Source organism: Gallinula chloropus (assembly GCF_964237585.1).
Source record: "Gallinula chloropus genome assembly, chromosome: 25".
In the NCBI taxonomy this organism is placed as follows: Eukaryota; Metazoa; Chordata; class Aves; order Gruiformes; family Rallidae; genus Gallinula; species Gallinula chloropus.
The window spans coordinates 6,082,874-6,099,652 of NC_140110.1; the positions used below are offsets into that span (position 1 = coordinate 6,082,874).

General features: G+C 63.4%; 1 protein-coding gene across 1 annotated transcript in view; it reads right to left on the bottom strand.

Moving 5' to 3' along the window:
- The window catches only part of LOC311200932 (scavenger receptor cysteine-rich type 1 protein M130-like), a gene marked incomplete at both ends in the record, with an annotated part of 48,335 nt that extends 40,490 nt beyond the window's left edge, over positions 1-7,845 (bottom strand). The window contains one exon of the mRNA XM_084275235.1: positions 7,839-7,845. Coding sequence (XP_084131361.1) covers positions 7,839-7,845 — 7 coding nt within the window. The remainder of the gene's footprint in view (positions 1-7,838) is intronic.
- Positions 7,846-16,779: the final 8,934 nt, after the last annotated feature.

Consider the following 16,779-nt stretch of genomic DNA (forward strand, 5'->3'; position numbering starts at 1 on the left):
GTACAGGGGGGTCTCTTTGGAGCAGGATCTGTGGGGCAGGATCTATGGGGCAGGGGTTCCCTCTTGTACAGGGGGGTCTCTATTGTACAGGGGGATCTATGGGGCACGGCGGATGTGTGGGGCAGGGGTTTCTCTATGGTACAGGGGGGTCTCTATGGGGCAGAGGGTACTATGGGGCAGGATCTATGGGGCAGGATGTGTGGGGCAGGATGTGTGGGGCAGGGTGGTCCCTATTGTACGGGGGGGGGTCTCTATGGGGCAGGGAGATCTATGGGGCAGGATCTATGGGGCAGTGGGCTCCCTACTGTACAGGGGGGTCTCTATGGGGCAGAGGGATCTATGGGGCAGGATCTATGGGGCAGGATCTATGGGGCAGGGGAGGTCCCTATTGTACAGGGGGGTCTCTAAGGGGCAGGATCTGTGGGGCAGGATCTATGGGGCAGGATCTATTGTACAGGGGGGTCTCTATGGGGCAGGGGGATATATGGGGCAGGATCTATGGGGCAGGGGTGCTATGGGGCTGGATCTATGGGGCAGGATCTATGGGGCAGGATCTTTGTGGCAGGTTGTTTGGGGCAGAATGTGTGGGGCAGAATCTATGGGGCAGAGGGATCGATGGGGCAGGATCTATGGGGCAGGGGGGTCCCTATTGTACAGGGGGGTTTCTATGGTACAGGGAGGTCTCTATGGGGCAGGGAGATCTATGGGGCAGGATCTATGGTGCAGGGGGGGTCTCGATGGGGCGGAGGGGATGTGTGGGTCAGGATCTCTGGGGCAGGATCTATGGGGCAGGGGGGTTCCTATTGTACAGGGGGGTCTCTATAGGGCAGGGGGATCTATGGGGCAGGATGTGTGGGGCAGGATCTATAGGGCAGGGGGGTCTCTATTGTACAGGGGGGGTCTCTATATGGCAGGTGGATGTGTGGGGCAGGGTAGTCTCTATGGGGCAGGATCTATGGGTCAGGGGATTCCCTATTGTACAGGGGGCTCACCAATGTACAGGGGGGTCTCTATGGGGCAGGGGGATGTGTGGGGCAGGATGTGTGGGGCAGGTTCTATGGGGCAGGATCTATGGGGCAGGGGGGTCTCTATGGGGCAAGATCTATGGGGCAGGATCTATGGGGCAGGATGTGTGGGGCAGGATCTATGGGGCAGGGAAGTCCCTATTGTACAGGGGGGTCTCTATGGGGCAGGATCTGTGGGGCAGATTCTATGGGGCAGGATCTATGGGGCAGGGGTTCCCTCTTGTACAGGGGGGTCTATGGGGCAGGGGGATGTGTGGGGCAGGGGGGTCTCTATGGGGCAGAATGGGATCTATGGGGCACGGCGGATGTGTGGGGCAGGATCTATGGGGCAGGATCTATGGGGCAGGCAGATCTATGGGGCAGGGGGTTCTCTATGGTACAGGGGGGTCTCTATGGGGCAGAGGGAACTATGGGGCAGGATCTATGGGGCAGGATGTTTGGGGCAGGATGTGTGGGGCAGGGTGGTCCCTATTGTACAGGGGGGGGTCTCTATGGGGCAGGATCTATGGTGCAGGGGGGTCTCTATGGGGCAGGATGTGTGGGGCAGATTCTATGGGGCAGAGGGGACTCTATTGTACAGGGGGGGTTCTATGGGGCAGAGGGATCTATGGGGCAGGATCAATGGGGCAGGATCTATGGGGCAGGATCTATGGGTCTGGATATGTGGGGCAGGGATGATTTGTGGGACAGGATCTATGGGGCAGGGGGTTCTCTATTGTACAGGGGGGTCTCTATGGGGCAGGATCTATGGGGCAGGGGGATCTATGGGGCAGGGGGGTCTCTATGGGGTGGAGGGATCTATGGGGCAGGATCTATGGGTCAGGATCTATGGGGCAGGATGTGTGGGGCAGGATCTATGGGGCAGGGGGGTCCCTATTGTACAGGGGGGGCGGTCTCTATGGGGCAGGGGGATCTATGGGGCAGGATCTATGGGGCAGGGGGATCTATGTGGCTGGATCTGTGGGGCAGGATGTGTGGGGCAGGATCTATGGGGCAGGAGCTGTGGGGCAGGAGCTGTGGGGCAGGATTTATGGGGCAGGGAGTTCCCTATTGTACAGGGGGGTCTCTATGGGACAGGGGGATCTATGGGGCAGGGGGATCTATGGGGCAGGATGTGTGGGGCAGGATCTATGGGGCAGAGGGATCTATGGGGCAGGGGAGTCTCTATGGGGCAAAGGGATCTATGGGGCAGGATATATGGGGCAGAGGGATCTATGGGGCAGGATGTGTGGGGCAGGATCTATGGGGCAGGATCTATGGGGCAGGATGTGTGGGGCAGGATCTATGGGGCAGAGGGGTCTCTATAATCAGGGGGATCTATGGGGCAGAATGTGTGGGGCAGGATCTATGGGGCAGGGGGATCCCTATTGTACAGGGGGGTCTCTATGGTACAGGGGGGTCTCTATGGGGCAGGGGGATCTATGGGGCAGGATCTATGGGGCAGGATGTGTGGGACAGGATCTATGGGGCAGGGGGGTCTCTATGGGGCAGGGGGGTCTCTATGGGGCAGGGGGTCTCCATTGTGCAGGGGGGTCTCTGTGGTACACGGGGGTCTCTATGGGGCAGGGGGGTTGCTATGGGGCAGGGGGGTCTCTGGGGCAGGGGGGTTGCTATGGGGCAGAGGGTCTGTATGGGGCAGGGGGTATCTATGTGGCAGGGTGGGATCTATGGGGCAGGTGGGTCTCTATGCGGCACAGATGATCTATGGGGCAGAGGGTCCTTATTGTACAGGGGGGTCTCTATGGGGCTGGGGGGTTGCTATGGGGCAGGGAGGGTCTCTATGGGGCAGTGTGGTCTCTATGGGGCAGGGGGTTTGCTATGGGGCAGTGGGTTCTCTATGGGGCAGGGGGGTCTCTATGGGGCAGAGGGGTCTCGGCACAGGGGGGTTTCTATGGGGCAGGGGGGTCTCATGTGGCAGGGACGGATCTATGGGGCAGGGAGATCTATGGGGCAAGGCGATTTCTATGGGGCAGGGGGGTTTCTGTGGTACATTGGGGTCTCTATGGGGCAGGGGGGTCTCTATGGGGCAGGGGGTCTCTATGGGGCAGGGGGTCTCTGTGGTACAGGGGTGTTGCTATGGGGCAGGGGGGTCTCTATGGGGCAGGGGGATCTATGGGGCAGGGAGTTTTCTATGGGGCTGGGAGGTTGCTATGGGGCAGAGGATCTGTATGGGGCAGGGGGTCTCTATGCGGCAGAGACGGATCTATGGGGCAGGGGGGTCTCCATTGTACAGGGGGGTCTCTGTGGTACAGGGGGGTCTCTATGGGGCTGGGAGTTATCTATGGGGCGGGGGGGCTCTGTGGGGCAGGGGGTCTCCATTGTACAGGGGGGTCTCTGTGGTACAGGTGGGTCTCTATGGGGCAGGGGGGTTGCTATGGGGCAGGGGGGTCTCTGTGGTACAGGGGTGTTGCTATGGGGCAGGGGGGTCTCTATGGGGCAGGGGGGTCTCTATGGGGCAGGGGGTCTCTGTGGGTCTCTCACACCTTCTCTGCCCCCCAGCGCTGCTGCCCCCCGGCTCCGGGTTCAACCTGCACCCGGCCCCACACCTGGTGCTGCCCCACAGCTCCTGCCCCACAGCTCCCGCCCCACAGCTCCATCCCCACAGCTCCCGCCCCACAGCTCCCGCCCCACAGCTCCAGCCCCACAGCTCCCACCCCACAGCTCCATCCCCACAGCTCCTGCCCCACAGCTCCCGCCCCACAGCTCCATCCCCACAGCTCCTGCCCCACAGCTCCCGCCCCACAGCTCCATCCCCACAGCTCCTGCCCCACAGCTCCCGCCCCACAGCTCCATCCCCACATCTCCTGCCCCACAGCTCCTGCCCCACAGCTCCCGCCCCACAGCTCCATCCCCACAGCTCCTGCCCCACAGCTCCCGCCCCACAGCTCCAGCCCCACATCTCCTGCCCCACAGCTCCATCCCCACAGCTCCATCCCCACAGCTCCTGCCCCACAGCTCCCGCCCCACAGCTCCCACCCCACAGCTCCCGCCCCACACCTCCTGCCCCACAGCTCCATCCCCACAGCTCCAGCCCCACAGCTCCAGCCCCGACCCCCCCGGCCCCGGGGGCCGCAGCTTCGGCCACCCAGAGCTGCAGCTGGACGGGGACGGGGGGGGCCTGACCCACAGATTGACCCAGAGATCAGCCTGACCCAGAGACTGACCCATAGATCCTGACCCATAGATCTGACCCATAGATTGACCCATAGATCATCCTGCCCCATAGATCATCCTGCCCCATAGATCTGACCCATAGAGTGACCCATAGATCCCCAGCCCCATAGACTGACCCACAGATTGACCCATAGATCCTGCCCCATAGATCCTGACCCATAGATTGACCCATAGATTGACCCATAGATCCCCAGCCCCACAGATCCTCTGCCCCACAGATCCCCCACTTGTGGGTCTCAGCCCCCTGCCCATGGGTCTCCCAGCCCCACACATCCTCCTACTTGGGGGTCCCAGCCCCACATATCTCCCCACTTATGGGTGCAGCCCCACACTTATGGGTCCCAGCCCCACACCTGTGGGTCCAGCCCCACACTTATGGGTCTCAACCCCCTACTTGGGGGTCCAGCCCCACAATTATGGGTCCCAGCCCCCTACTTGGGGGTCCAAGCCCCACACTTACGGGTCCCAGCCCCACAGATCCCCCACTTATGGGTCCCAGCCCCCCACTTGTGGGTCCAGCGCCACACTTATGGGTCCCAGCCCCCCATTTGTGGGTCCAGCGCCACACTTATGGGTCCCAGGCCCCACTTGTGGGTCCAGCCTCACAGATCCCCCACTTATGGGTCCCAGCCCCCCCACTTGTGGGTCCAGCCCCCCACTTATGGGTCCCAGCCCAACACTTATGGGTCCAGCCCCACACTTATGGGTCCCAGCCCCCCACTTGTGGGTCCCAGCCCAACACTTATGGGTCCAGCGCCCCACTTATGGGTCCCAGCCCCACACTTATGGGTCCGGCCCCACACTTATGGGTCCCAGCCCCACACTTATGGGTCCAGCCCCACACTTATGGGTCCCAGCCCCACACTTATGGGTCCAGCCCCACACTTATGGGTCCAGCGCCCCACTTATGGGTCCCAGCCCCACACTTATGGGTCCCAGCCCCCCACTTATGGGTCCAGCCCCACACTTATGAGTCCCAGCCCCACACTTATGGGTCCAGCCCCACACTTATGGGTCCCCCAGCCCCCAGGCTGCTGGTCGGGGCTCCAGTTGGGGGAGGGGCGGCTCTTCCAGGGCCGCGTGGTGGGAGCTGCAGCGGGCGGGTGGGGGAGGGGCGGGGGGAGGGGAGGGGGAGGGGCTAAGGGGAGGGGGGGAGAAAATAGGGAGCCAAGCCCCGCCCACTGCCCCACAGGACCCCGCCCACTGCCCCACAAGCCCCGCCCACCACCACACAGGACCCCGCCCACCACCCCACAGGCCACGCCCACCACCCCTAAACCACGCCCACGGGCTGCTGAGCCCCGCCCACACTGCACCAGGCCACGCCCACCGCTCTAAGCCCCGCCCACCGCCCACAAAGCCCCGCCCACGCTGCCATAGGCCACACCCACCGGCTGCCAGGCCCCGCCCAGCGCCCCACAGGCCCCGCCCACCGCCCCAAGCCCCGCCCACCGGGTGCCAGACCCCGCCCCTCGCTCGCAGGCCACGCCCACCGCCCCAAGCCCCGCCCACTGTCCGCAAAGCCCCGCCCACAGCGCCACAGGCCACGCCCACGGCAATAAGCCCAGTGCCCCCCCAGTGACCCCCCAGTGACCCCCCAGTGACCCCCCAGTGACCCCAGTGCCCCCCAGTGACCCCCCAGTGACCCCAGTGCCCCTCCAGTGACCCCAGTGACCCCATGGCCACCCCAGTGACCCCCCAGTGACCCCAGTGCCCCCCAGTGACCCCCCAGTGACCCCAGTGCCCCTCCAGTGACCCCAGTGACCCCATGGCCACCCCAGTGACCCCCCAGTGACCCCAGTGCCCCCCCAGTGACCCCACTGACCCCATGGCCACCCCATTGACCCCCCAGTGACCCCAGTGCCCCCCCAGTGACCCCAGTGACCCCATGGCCACCCCAGTGACCCCCCAGTGACCCCAGTGCCCCCCCAGTGACCCCACTGACCCCATGGCCACCCCATTGACCCCCCAGTGACCCCAGTGCCCCCCCAGTGACCCCACTGACCCCATGGCCACCCCAGTGACCCCCCAGTGACCCCAGTGCCCCCCCAGTGACCCCACTGACCCCATGGCCACCCCAGTGACCCCCCAGTGACCCCAGTGCCCCCCCAGTGACCCCACTGACCCCATGGCCACCCCAGTGACCCCCCAGTGACCCCATGGCCCCCCCAGTGACCCCATGGCCACCCCAGTAACCCCCCAGTGACCCCAGTGCCCCCCCAGTGACCCCATGGCCACCCCATTGACCCCCCTGCCCCCCCAGGGTGCCTGCAGGGGAAGGTAGACCTGGTGTTCCTGTTCGACGGGTCCAACAGCGCGACCCCCAGTGACCCCAGTGACCCCCAGTGACCCCAGTGACCCCAGTGACCCCCCAGTGACCCCATGGCCACCTCATTGCCCCCATGGCCACCCAGTGACCCCAGTGACCCCTCCAGTGACCCCAGTGACCCCAGTGACCCCATGGCCACCCAATGACCCCAGTGACCCCCCAGTGACCCCAGTGACCCCCCACTGACCCCATGGCCACCTCATTGACCCCAGTGCCCCTCCAGTGACCCAGTGACCCCCCAGTGACCCCATGGCAACCCAGTGACCCCAGTGACCCCCCAGTGACCCCAGTGACCCCCCAGTGACCCCAGTGACCCCAGTGACCCCATGGTCACCTCAGTGACCCCAGTGACCCCCCAGTGACCCCATGGCCACCCAGTGACCCCAGTGCCCCCCCAGTGACACCAGTGACCCCCCATTGACCCCATGGCCCCCCCAGTGACCCCATGGTCACCCCAGTTACCCCACTGACCCCATGGCCACCCCAGTGACCCCAATGACCCCCCAGTGACCCCAGTGACCCCCCCAGTGACCCCAGTGCCCCTCCAGTGTCCCCAGTGACCCCCCAGCAGTTCGGCACCACCCGGGACTTCATGGTGGACGTGATGGAGCAGCTGGAGAACACCAGCAGCCAGGTGAGCGCCCCCTGCCGGCCGGGAGGACTGGGGAGGGGGGGACTGGAGGGGACCTGTGGGGTTGGAGGGGACCTGTGGGGCTGGGGGACCCATAGAACTCATGGGGGGGGTAGGAGATGTGGGGCTGGAGGGGACCTGTGGGGCTGGGGGGCACCCATAGATCTCATGGGGGGTGGGAGATGTGGGGCTGGGGGACCCATAGATCCCATGGGGGGGGGTAGGAGATGTGGGGCTGGAGGGGACCTGTGGGGTTGGAGGAGACCTGTGGGGCTGGGGGACCCATAGATCTCATGGGGGGGGAAGGAGATGTGGGGCTGGAGGGGACCTGTGGGGCTGGGGGACCCATAGATCCCATGGGGGGGGGTAGGAGATGTGGGGCTGGAGGGGACCTGTGGGGCTGGAGGGGACCTGTGGGGCTGGGGGGCACCCATAGATCTCATGGGGGGTGGGAGATATGGGGCTGGGGGACCCATAGATCCCATGGTGGGTGGGAGATGTGGGGGGCTGGGGGACCCACAGAGCCCCTGGGGGTGGGATGTGTGGGTCAGGAGGCCCCATCCCCCCCCCCATCCCTCCTCCCCCCCAGCTCGGGGGGGTCCAGTTCTGGGCCGGGGGCAGCCCCATAGCCCCGCCCACAGCCCCATAGCCCCGCCCACAGCCCCATAGCCCGGCCCACCCCCCATAGCCCCGTCCACAGCCCCATAGCCCCGCCCACAGCCCCATAGCCCCGCCCACAGCCCTGCCCCAGCCCCCTGACCCTGCCCCAGCCCCCTGACCCTGCCCCAGCCCCCCTGACCCATCCCCAGCCCCCTGACCCCCTGACCCTGCCCCAGCCCCCTGCCCCTGCCCCAGCCCCCTGACCCTGCCCCCTGACCCTGCCCCAGCCCCCTGCCCCTGCCCCAGCCCTGACCCTGCCCCAGCCCCCTGACCCTGCCCCAGGCCCAGCTGTGGGGGATGGGTGGGGGTGGGGGATGGGCGGAGGGAGGAGGGGAGAGGTGGGGCAATTGCTGAGGGGGTGGGGGGAGGGGCTAGAGGGGTGTGGAGGGGCTGAGGGGGTGGGGGAGGGGAGATGGGTGGGGGAGGGGTTGAGATGGGGGGAATAGGGGTTGGGGGAGGAGCTGAGGGGGTGGGGGAGGGGCTAGAGGCGTGGGGGAGGGGTGGGAAGGAGGGGGTGGCCGCGGGGCCTGGGGGTGTCGTGGTGGCAGGAGGGGTGGGGGATGGGGGTCTCTGTGGGGCAGGGGGATCTATGGGGCAGGAGGGGTTGCTATGGGGCAGGGGAGTCTCTATGGGGCAGGGGGTCTCTATGGGGAAGGGGATGTGTGGGGTAGGGGGATCTATGGGGCAGGGGGTCTCTATTGTACAGGGGGGTCTCTATGGGGCAGGATCTATGGGGCAGGATGTGTGGGTCGGGATCTATGGGGCAGGATCTATGGGGCAAGGGGTCCCTATTGTACAGGGGGGTCTCTATAGGGCAGAGGGATCTATGGGGCAGGATCTATGGGGCAGGGGGGGCTCTATTGTACAGGGGGGTCTCTAAGGGGCAGGATCTATGGGGCAGGATGTGTGGGGCAGGGGGTTCCCTAATGTACAGGGGGGTCTCTATGGGGCAGGGGGGTCTATGGGGCAGGATCTGTGGGGCAGGATGTGTGGGGCAGGATCTATGGGGCAGGGGGGATCTATGGGGCAGAGGGTATCTATGGGGCAGGATCTATGGGGCAGGATCTATTGTACAGGGGGGTCTCTATGGGGCAGGGGGATCTATGGGGCAGAATGTTTGGGGCAGGATCTATGGGGCAGATTCTATGGGGCAGGATCTATGGGGCAGGGGGTTCCCTAATGAACAGGGGGGTCTCTATGGGGCAGGGGGGTCTATGGGGCAGGATCTATGGGGCAGGATGTGTGGGGCAGGATCTATGGCGCAGAATCTATGGGGCAGGGGGATCTATGGGGTAGGATCTATTTTACAGGGGTGTCTCTATGGGGCAGAGGGAAATATGGGGCAGGATCTATGGGGCAGGATGGGTGGAGCAGGGGGATGTGTTTGGCAGCATCTATGGGGCAGATTCTGTGGGGCACGATCTATGGGGCAGGATGTGTAGGGCACGATCTGTGGGGCAGAATCTATGGGGCAGATTCTATGGGGCAGGATGTGTGGGGCAGGGGGATCTATGGGGCAGCAGGGTCTATGGGGCAGGAGAATCTATGGGGCAGGATCTAAGGGGCAGAAGGGGGTCCCTATTGTACAGGGGGGTCTCTATGGGGCAGTGGGATCTATGGGGCAGGATCTATGGGGCAGGTGGATCTATGGGGCAGGAGGTCTCTATGGGGCAGGAGGGATCTATGGGGCAGGAGATTCCCTATTGTACAGGGGGGATCTATGGGGCAGGGGGGTGTCTCTATGGGGCAGAGGGCATGTCTGGGGCAGGATCTATGGGGCAGGATGTGTGGGGCAGGGGGTTCCCTATTGTACAGGGGGGTCTCTATGGGGCAGGAGGATCTATGGGGCCGGATCTATGGGGCAGGATGTGTGGGGCAGGATGTGTGGGGCAGGATCTATGGTGCAGGGGTGTCTCTATGGGGCAGGATCTATGGGGCAGGATCTATGGGGCAGGATCTGTGGAGCCAGGGGGGTCTATGGTACAGGGGGGTTCTCTATGGGGCAGGGGAATCTATGGGGCAAAGGGAACTATGGGGCAGGATCTATGGGGCAGGATCTATAGGGCAGGATCTGTGGGGCAGGGTGTTTTCTATGGGCAGGAGGATCTATGCGGCAGGGGGGTCTCTATGGGGCAGAGGGATCTATAGGGCAGGGGGGATCTATGGGGCAGGATGTGTGGGGCAGGATCTATGGGGCAGGATCTATTGTACAGGGTGGATTCTATGGGGCAGGGATCTATGGGGCAGGATCTATGGGGCAGGATGTGTGGGGCAGAATCTATGGGGCAGGGTGGTCTCTATGGGGCAGGGGGGTCTCGATGGGTCAGATGGATCTATGGGGCAGGATGTATGGGGCAGGGGGTGTCTATATGGGGAAGGGGGATGTCTGGGGCAGGGGGATCTACGGGGCAGGATCTATGGGGCAGGATGTGTGGGGCAGGATCTATGGGGCAGGATCTATGGGAAAGGATCTGTAGGGCAGATTCTATGGGGCAGGATCTATGGGGCAGGGGGGTCCCTATTGTACAGGGGGGTCTATGGGGCAGGATCTATGGGGCAGGATCTGTGGGGCAGGATGTGTGGGTCGGGATCTATGGGGCAGGGGGCGTCCCTATTGTACATGGGGGTTTCTATGGGGCAGGGGGATGTGTGGGGCAGGATCTATGGGGCACGGTGGTCTCTATGGGGCAGGGGGGTCTCTATGGGGCAGGGGGGGTTTCTATGCGTCAGGGGGTCTCTATGGGGCAGGATCTATGGGGCAGGGAGATCTATGGAGCATGATCTATGGGGCAGGATCTGTGGGGCAGATTCTATGGGGCATGGGGTTCTCTATTGTACAGGGGGGATCTCTATGGGGCAGGAGGATCTATGGGGCAGGATATGTGGGGCAGGATCTATGGGGCAGGATCTAGGAGGCAGGATCTATGGGGCAGGATCTAGGGGGCAGGATCTATGGGGCAGCGGATTCTCTATTGTACAGGGGGGTGTCTCTGTTTTACAGGGGGGTCTCTGTGGTGCAGGGGGGTTGCTATGGGGCAGGGGGTCTCTATGGGGCAGGGGGGTCTCTATGGGGCAGGGGGTCTCTATGGGGCAGGGTGTTTGATATGGGACATGGGGGTCTCTATGGGAAGGGGAGGATCTATGGGACAGGGGGCTCTCTATGGGGGACGGGTGTCTATTGGGCAGGGGGGTCTTGGCACAGGGGGTCTCTATGGGGCAGGGGGGTCTCATGGGGCAGAGACGGATTTATGGGGCAGGGAGATCTATGGGACAGGGGGGTTTTCTATGGGTCAGGGTGTCTCTATGGGGCAGGGGGGTCTGTATGGGGCAGGGGGTTTCTATGGGGCAGGGGGGTTGCTATGGGGCAGGGGGTCTCTGGGTGGCAGGAGGATGTGTGGGGCAGGGGGATGTGTGGGGCAGGGATTCTATGTGGCAGGGGTGGTCGCTATGGGGCAGGGAGGTCTCTATGGGGCAGGGAGATGTGTGGGGCAGGTGGATCTATGGGGCAGGGGGTTGCTATGGGGCAGGGGGGTCTCTATGGGGCAGGGGGGTCTGTATTGTTCATGGGGGCTCTATGGGGCAGGGGGTGTCTATTGTACAGGGGGCGTCTCTGTGTACAGGGGGGTCTCTATGGGTCAGGGAGTCTCTATGGGGCAGAGGGCTCTATGGGGCTGGGGGGTTGCTATAGGGCCGGGTGGTCTCTATGGGGCAGGGGGGTCTCTATTGTACGGGGGGGGGGGTGTCTCTCTGTACAGGGGGGTCTCTGTGGGGCAGGGGAGTCTCTATGGGGCAGGGGGTCTCTATGGTGCTGGGGGGGTCTCTATGGGGCAGGGGGTCTCTATGGGGCAGGGGCTTGCTATGGGGCAGGGGGGTCTCTATGGGGCAGGATGTATCTGTTGTACAGGGGGGTCTCTATGGGGCAGGGGGGTGGATCAATGGGGCAGGGGGGTCTCTATTGTACAGGGGGGTCTCTGTGGGACAGTGGGTCTCTTTGGGGCAGGGGTATGTGTGGGGCAGGGGGATCTATGGGGCAGGGCAGTTGCTATGGGGCAAGGGGTCTCTATGGGGCAGGGGGGTCACTATTGTACAGGGGGGTCTCTGTGGTACAGGGGGCTCTCTATAGGGCTAGGGGGTCTCTATGGGGCAGGGGGACAAGTGGGGCAGGGGGATCTATGGGGCAGGGGGGTTGGTATGGGGCAGAGGGGGGAGTCTATGGGGCAAGGGGGATCTATGGGGCAGGGGGATGTGTGGGGCAAGGGGTCTCTATGGGGCAGGGGGTCTCTATGGGGTAGGGAGGTTCTCTATGGGGCAAGGGGTTCTCTATAGGGCAGGGGGGTCTCTATGGGGCAGGGAGGTCTCTATGGGGCAGGGGGGTCTCTTTGGTACAGGGGGGTCTCTATGGGGCAGGGGGATCTATGGGGCAGGGGGGTCTCTATGGGGCAGGGGGGTCTCTATGGGGCAGGGGGTCTCTATTGTACAGGGGGGTCTCTATGGGGCAGGGGGGGTCTCTATGGGGCAGGGAGGTCTCTATGGGGCAGGGGGGTCTCTATAGGGCAGGGGGGTCTCTATTGTACAGGGGGTCTCTGTGTACAGGGGGATCTCTATTGGGCAGGGGGATATGTGGGGCAGGTTTCTCTATGGGGCAGGTGGATCTATGGGGCGGGGGGTCTCTATGGGGCAGGGGGGGTTTCTATGGGGCAGGAGGTATCTATGGGGCACGGTGGTCTCTATGAGGCAGGGGTTCTCTATGGGGCAGGGGGTGTCTATGGGGCAGGGGGCGCTCTATGGGGCTGGGGGTCTCTTGTACAGGGGGTCTCTATGGGGCAGGGGGCTTGCTATGGGGCAGGGGGGTTTCTATGGGGCTGGGGGTCTCTATGGGGCTGGGGGTCTCTATGGGGCAGTAGGGTCTCTATGGGTCAGGGGGATGTGTGTGGCAGGGATTCTATAGGGCAGGAGGGTTGCTATGGGGCAGGGGGTCTCTATGGGGCAGAAGGTCTCTATGCGGCAGGGGGATGTGTGGGGCAGGTTTCTCTATGGGGCAGGGGGGTCTCTATGGGGCAGGGGGGTCTCTATGGGGCAGGGGTTCTCTATGGGGCAGGGGGGGTCTCTATGGGGCAGGGGGTTCATTATGGGGCAGGGGGGTCTCTGTGGGGCAGGGGGGTCTCTATGGGGCAGGGGGTTCACTATGGGGCAGGGGGGTCTCTATGGGGCAGGGGGGTCTCTATGGGGCAGGGGGGTTGCTATGGGGCCAGGAAGTCTCTACGCAGCAGGGGGTCTCTATCGGGCAGGAGGGTCTCTATGGGGCAGGATGTGTGGGGCAGGGGGCTCTATGGGGCAAGGGGTCTCTATGGGGCGTGGGGGCCTCTATGGGGCAGGGGGTCTCTATGGGGCAGGGGGTCTCTATGAGGAAGAATGGGGCAGGATGTGTGTGGCAGGATGTGTGGGGCAGGATCTATGGGGCAGGATCTATGGGGCAGGATGTGTGGGGCAGGATCTATGGGGCAGGATCTATGGGGCAGGATGTGTGGGGCAGGATGTGTGGGGCAGGATCTATGGGGCAGGATGTGTGGGGCAGAATGTGTGGGGCAGGATCTATGGGGCAGGATCTATGGAGCAGGATGTGTGGGGCAGGATGTGTGGGGCAGGATGTGTGGGGCAGGTTCTATGGGGCAGGATGTGTGGGGCAGAATGTGTGTGGCAGGATCTATGGGGCAGGATCTATGGAGCAGGATGTGTGGGGCAGGATGTGTGGGGCAGGATCTATAGGGCAGGATCTATGGGGCAGGATGTGTGGGGCAGGATGTGTGGGGCAGGATATATGGGGCAGGATCTGTGGGGCAGGATCTGTGGGGCAGGATGTGTTGGGCAGGATCTATGGGGCAGGATCTGTGGGGCAGGAGGATCTATGGGGCAGGGGGGCTCTATTGTACAGGGGGGTCTCTGTGTACAGGGTGGTCTCTATGGGGCAGGGGCTTGCTATGGGGCAGGGGGGTCTCTATGGGGCAGGATGTATCTGTTGTACAGGGGGGTCTCTATGGGGCAGGGGGGTGGATCAATGGGGCAGGGGGGTCTCTATTGTACAGGGGGGTCTCTGTGGGACAGTGGGTCTCTTTGGGGCAGGGGTATGTGTGGGGCAGGGGGATCTATGGGGCAGGGCAGTTGCTATGGGGCAAGGGGTCTCTATGGGGCAGGGGGGTCACTATTGTACAGGGGGGTCTCTGTGGTACAGGGGGCTCTCTATAGGGCTAGGGGGTCTCTATGGGGCAGGGGGACAAGTGGGGCAGGGGGATCTATGGGGCAGGGGGGTTGGTATGGGGCAGAGGGGGGTGTCTATGGGGCAAGGGGGATCTATGGGGCAGGGGGATGTGTGGGGCAGGTTTCTCTATGGGGCAGGGGGTCTCTATTGTACAAGGGGTTCTCTATGGGGCAGGGGGTCTCCATGGTACAGGGGGGGTCTCTATGAGGCAGGGGGATGTGTGGGGCAGGTTTCTCTATGGGGCAGGGGGTCTCTATGGGGCAGGGGGTCTCTATGGGGCAGGGGGTCTCTGTGTACAGGGGGGTCTCTCTGGGGAGGTGTTGGGGGGATGGGGGGTGCTGGGTGAGGGTGGGTGGGGGGCCCTGGGGTGTCCTTGGCAGGGGAGCTGGAAGCCCAGGAGGAAACAGGAGAGGAAACAGGGTGGAAGCCCAGAGGGACATGGAACAGGAAACGGGGTAGAAGCCCAGAGGGACCCGGAAGAGGAAACGGGCTGGAAGCCCAGGAGGACACGGAAGAGGAAACAGGGTGGAAGCCCAGGAGGAGGTGGAAGAGGAAACAAGGTGGAAGCCCAGGAAGAGAGGGAAGAGGAAACGGGGTGGAAGCCCAGGAGGACACAGAAAAGGAAGTGGGGTGGAAGCCCAGGAGGAGATGGAAGAGGAAACAAGGTGGAAGCCCAGGAAGACCCGGAAGAGGAAGCAGGGTGGAAGCCCAGGAGGAAATCGAAGAGGAAGTGGGGTGGAAGCCCAGGAGGACACGGAAGAGGAAGCGGGGTGGAAGCCCAGGAGGAGGTGGAAGAGGAAACAAGGTGGAAGCCCAGGAAGACCCGGAAGAGGAAGCAGGGTGGAAGCCCAGGAGGAAATCGAAGAGGAAGTGGGGTGGAAGCCCAGGAGGAAATCGAAGAGGAAGCGGGGTGGAAGCCCAGGAGGAAATCGAAGAGGAAGCGGGGTGGAAGCCCAGGAGGAGGTGGAAGAGGAAACAAGGTGGAAGCCCAGGACCCGGAAGAGGAAGCGGGGAGGAAGCCCAGGAAGACATGGTTTCCTCTGGGGCAGATGGGGAGGAGGAAGAGACTCTCTGGGTTGAGAGGAGCCAGGAAGGTGCTGAGGGGGCAGCTGCCCACGGAGAGGGGCTGGGGGAGCTGGGCTGGGGCAGCCTGGGGAGGAGAAGCTGTGGGGGGACCTCAGTGCAGCCCCCCCGGCCCTGAGGGGACCCCAGGAACAGGGGGGGAATGGGCTGGTTACAGGGCAGAGACTGGCGGGACAAGGGGCTGGGGGGAAGCTGGAGGAGGGAAGGGGGAGAGGAGAGATGGGGGATGGGGAGGGGATGGGGAGAGGGATGGGATGGGGAGGGGGATAAGATGGGATGGGGATGGGATGGGGATGGAGATGGGATGGGATGGGGATGGGGATGGGGATGGGGATGGGGATGGGGATGGAGCTGGGGATGGAGCTGGGGATGGAGCTGGGATGGGATGGAGATGGGGATGGGGATGAGATGGGGATTGGGATGGGGATGGGAATGGAAATGAGATGGGGATGGGGATGGAGATGGGGAAAAGATTGGGATTGGGATGGAGATGAGATGGGGATGGAGATGGGGATGGAGATGGGATGGGGAGGGGGATAAGATGGGATGGGGATGAGATTGGGATGGAGATGGGATGGGATGGAGATGGGGATGGGGATGGGGATGAGATGGGGATTGGGATGGGGATGGGAATGGGAATGAGATGGGGATGGGGATGGAGATGGGGATAAGATTGGGATTGGGATGGAGATGAGATGGGGAGGGGGATAAAATTGGGATTGGGATGGAGATGAGATGGGGATGAGATGGGGATGGAGATGGGGATAAGATGGGGATTGGGATGGGGATGAGATGGGGATGGGATGGGGATAAAATGGGGATTGGGATGGAGCTGGGGATGGGGATGGCATGGGGATGGAGATGGGATAGGGAGGGGGATAAGATGGGATGGGGATGAGATTGGGATGGAAATGGGGATGGGAATGGGAATGAGATGGGGATTGGGATGGGGATGGGGATAAGATTGGGATTGGGATGGAGATGAGATGGGGATGGAGATGGGGATGGGGATGGGATCAGCTGCCCAGAGAGGGGGTGGGTGCCCCATCCCTGGGGGTGTCCAAGGCCAGGTTGGATGGGGCCCTGGGCAACCTTGTGTAGCTCCAGGCCTGGAGGTTGGTGGCCCTGCCTGTGGCAGGGGGTTGGAGCTCTGGGACCCTTGGGGTCCCTTCCAACCCAGCCCAGTCTGGGATTCTGACTGCTGGGATTCACCAGACCAAGTGGGTCTCAGCCAACGCGCTGTCCTGATGGACACGCAGAGCTTTAACCCAGCCCACCAAGGACCAGCAAAGATGATGATGAAGTGACTGGAGCAGCTCTTCTGGAAGGAGCTTGGATGGTCCAGCCTGGAGCAGAAAGAAGGGAGAGTCTCATCAATGCCTACAGATAACTGCAGGAAGGGTGTGGAGTGGACAGCTTTGGGTCTGGACCTCCTTGCCCAGGAAGCAGGCAGACAGCTCACCGTGCAGGTCAAACCCTGGGTGCACTGAGGTGTCCTGGGAGCACTGGGGGCAGCATCAACCAGGGTGGACGTGGCCTTTCTTGGCCCTGGCCATCAGTGGAAGTCAGGGTGCAGAAGCTCTGGCCTCCAGCTCCTCCAGCAGTGCCTCCTGGAGGCCTC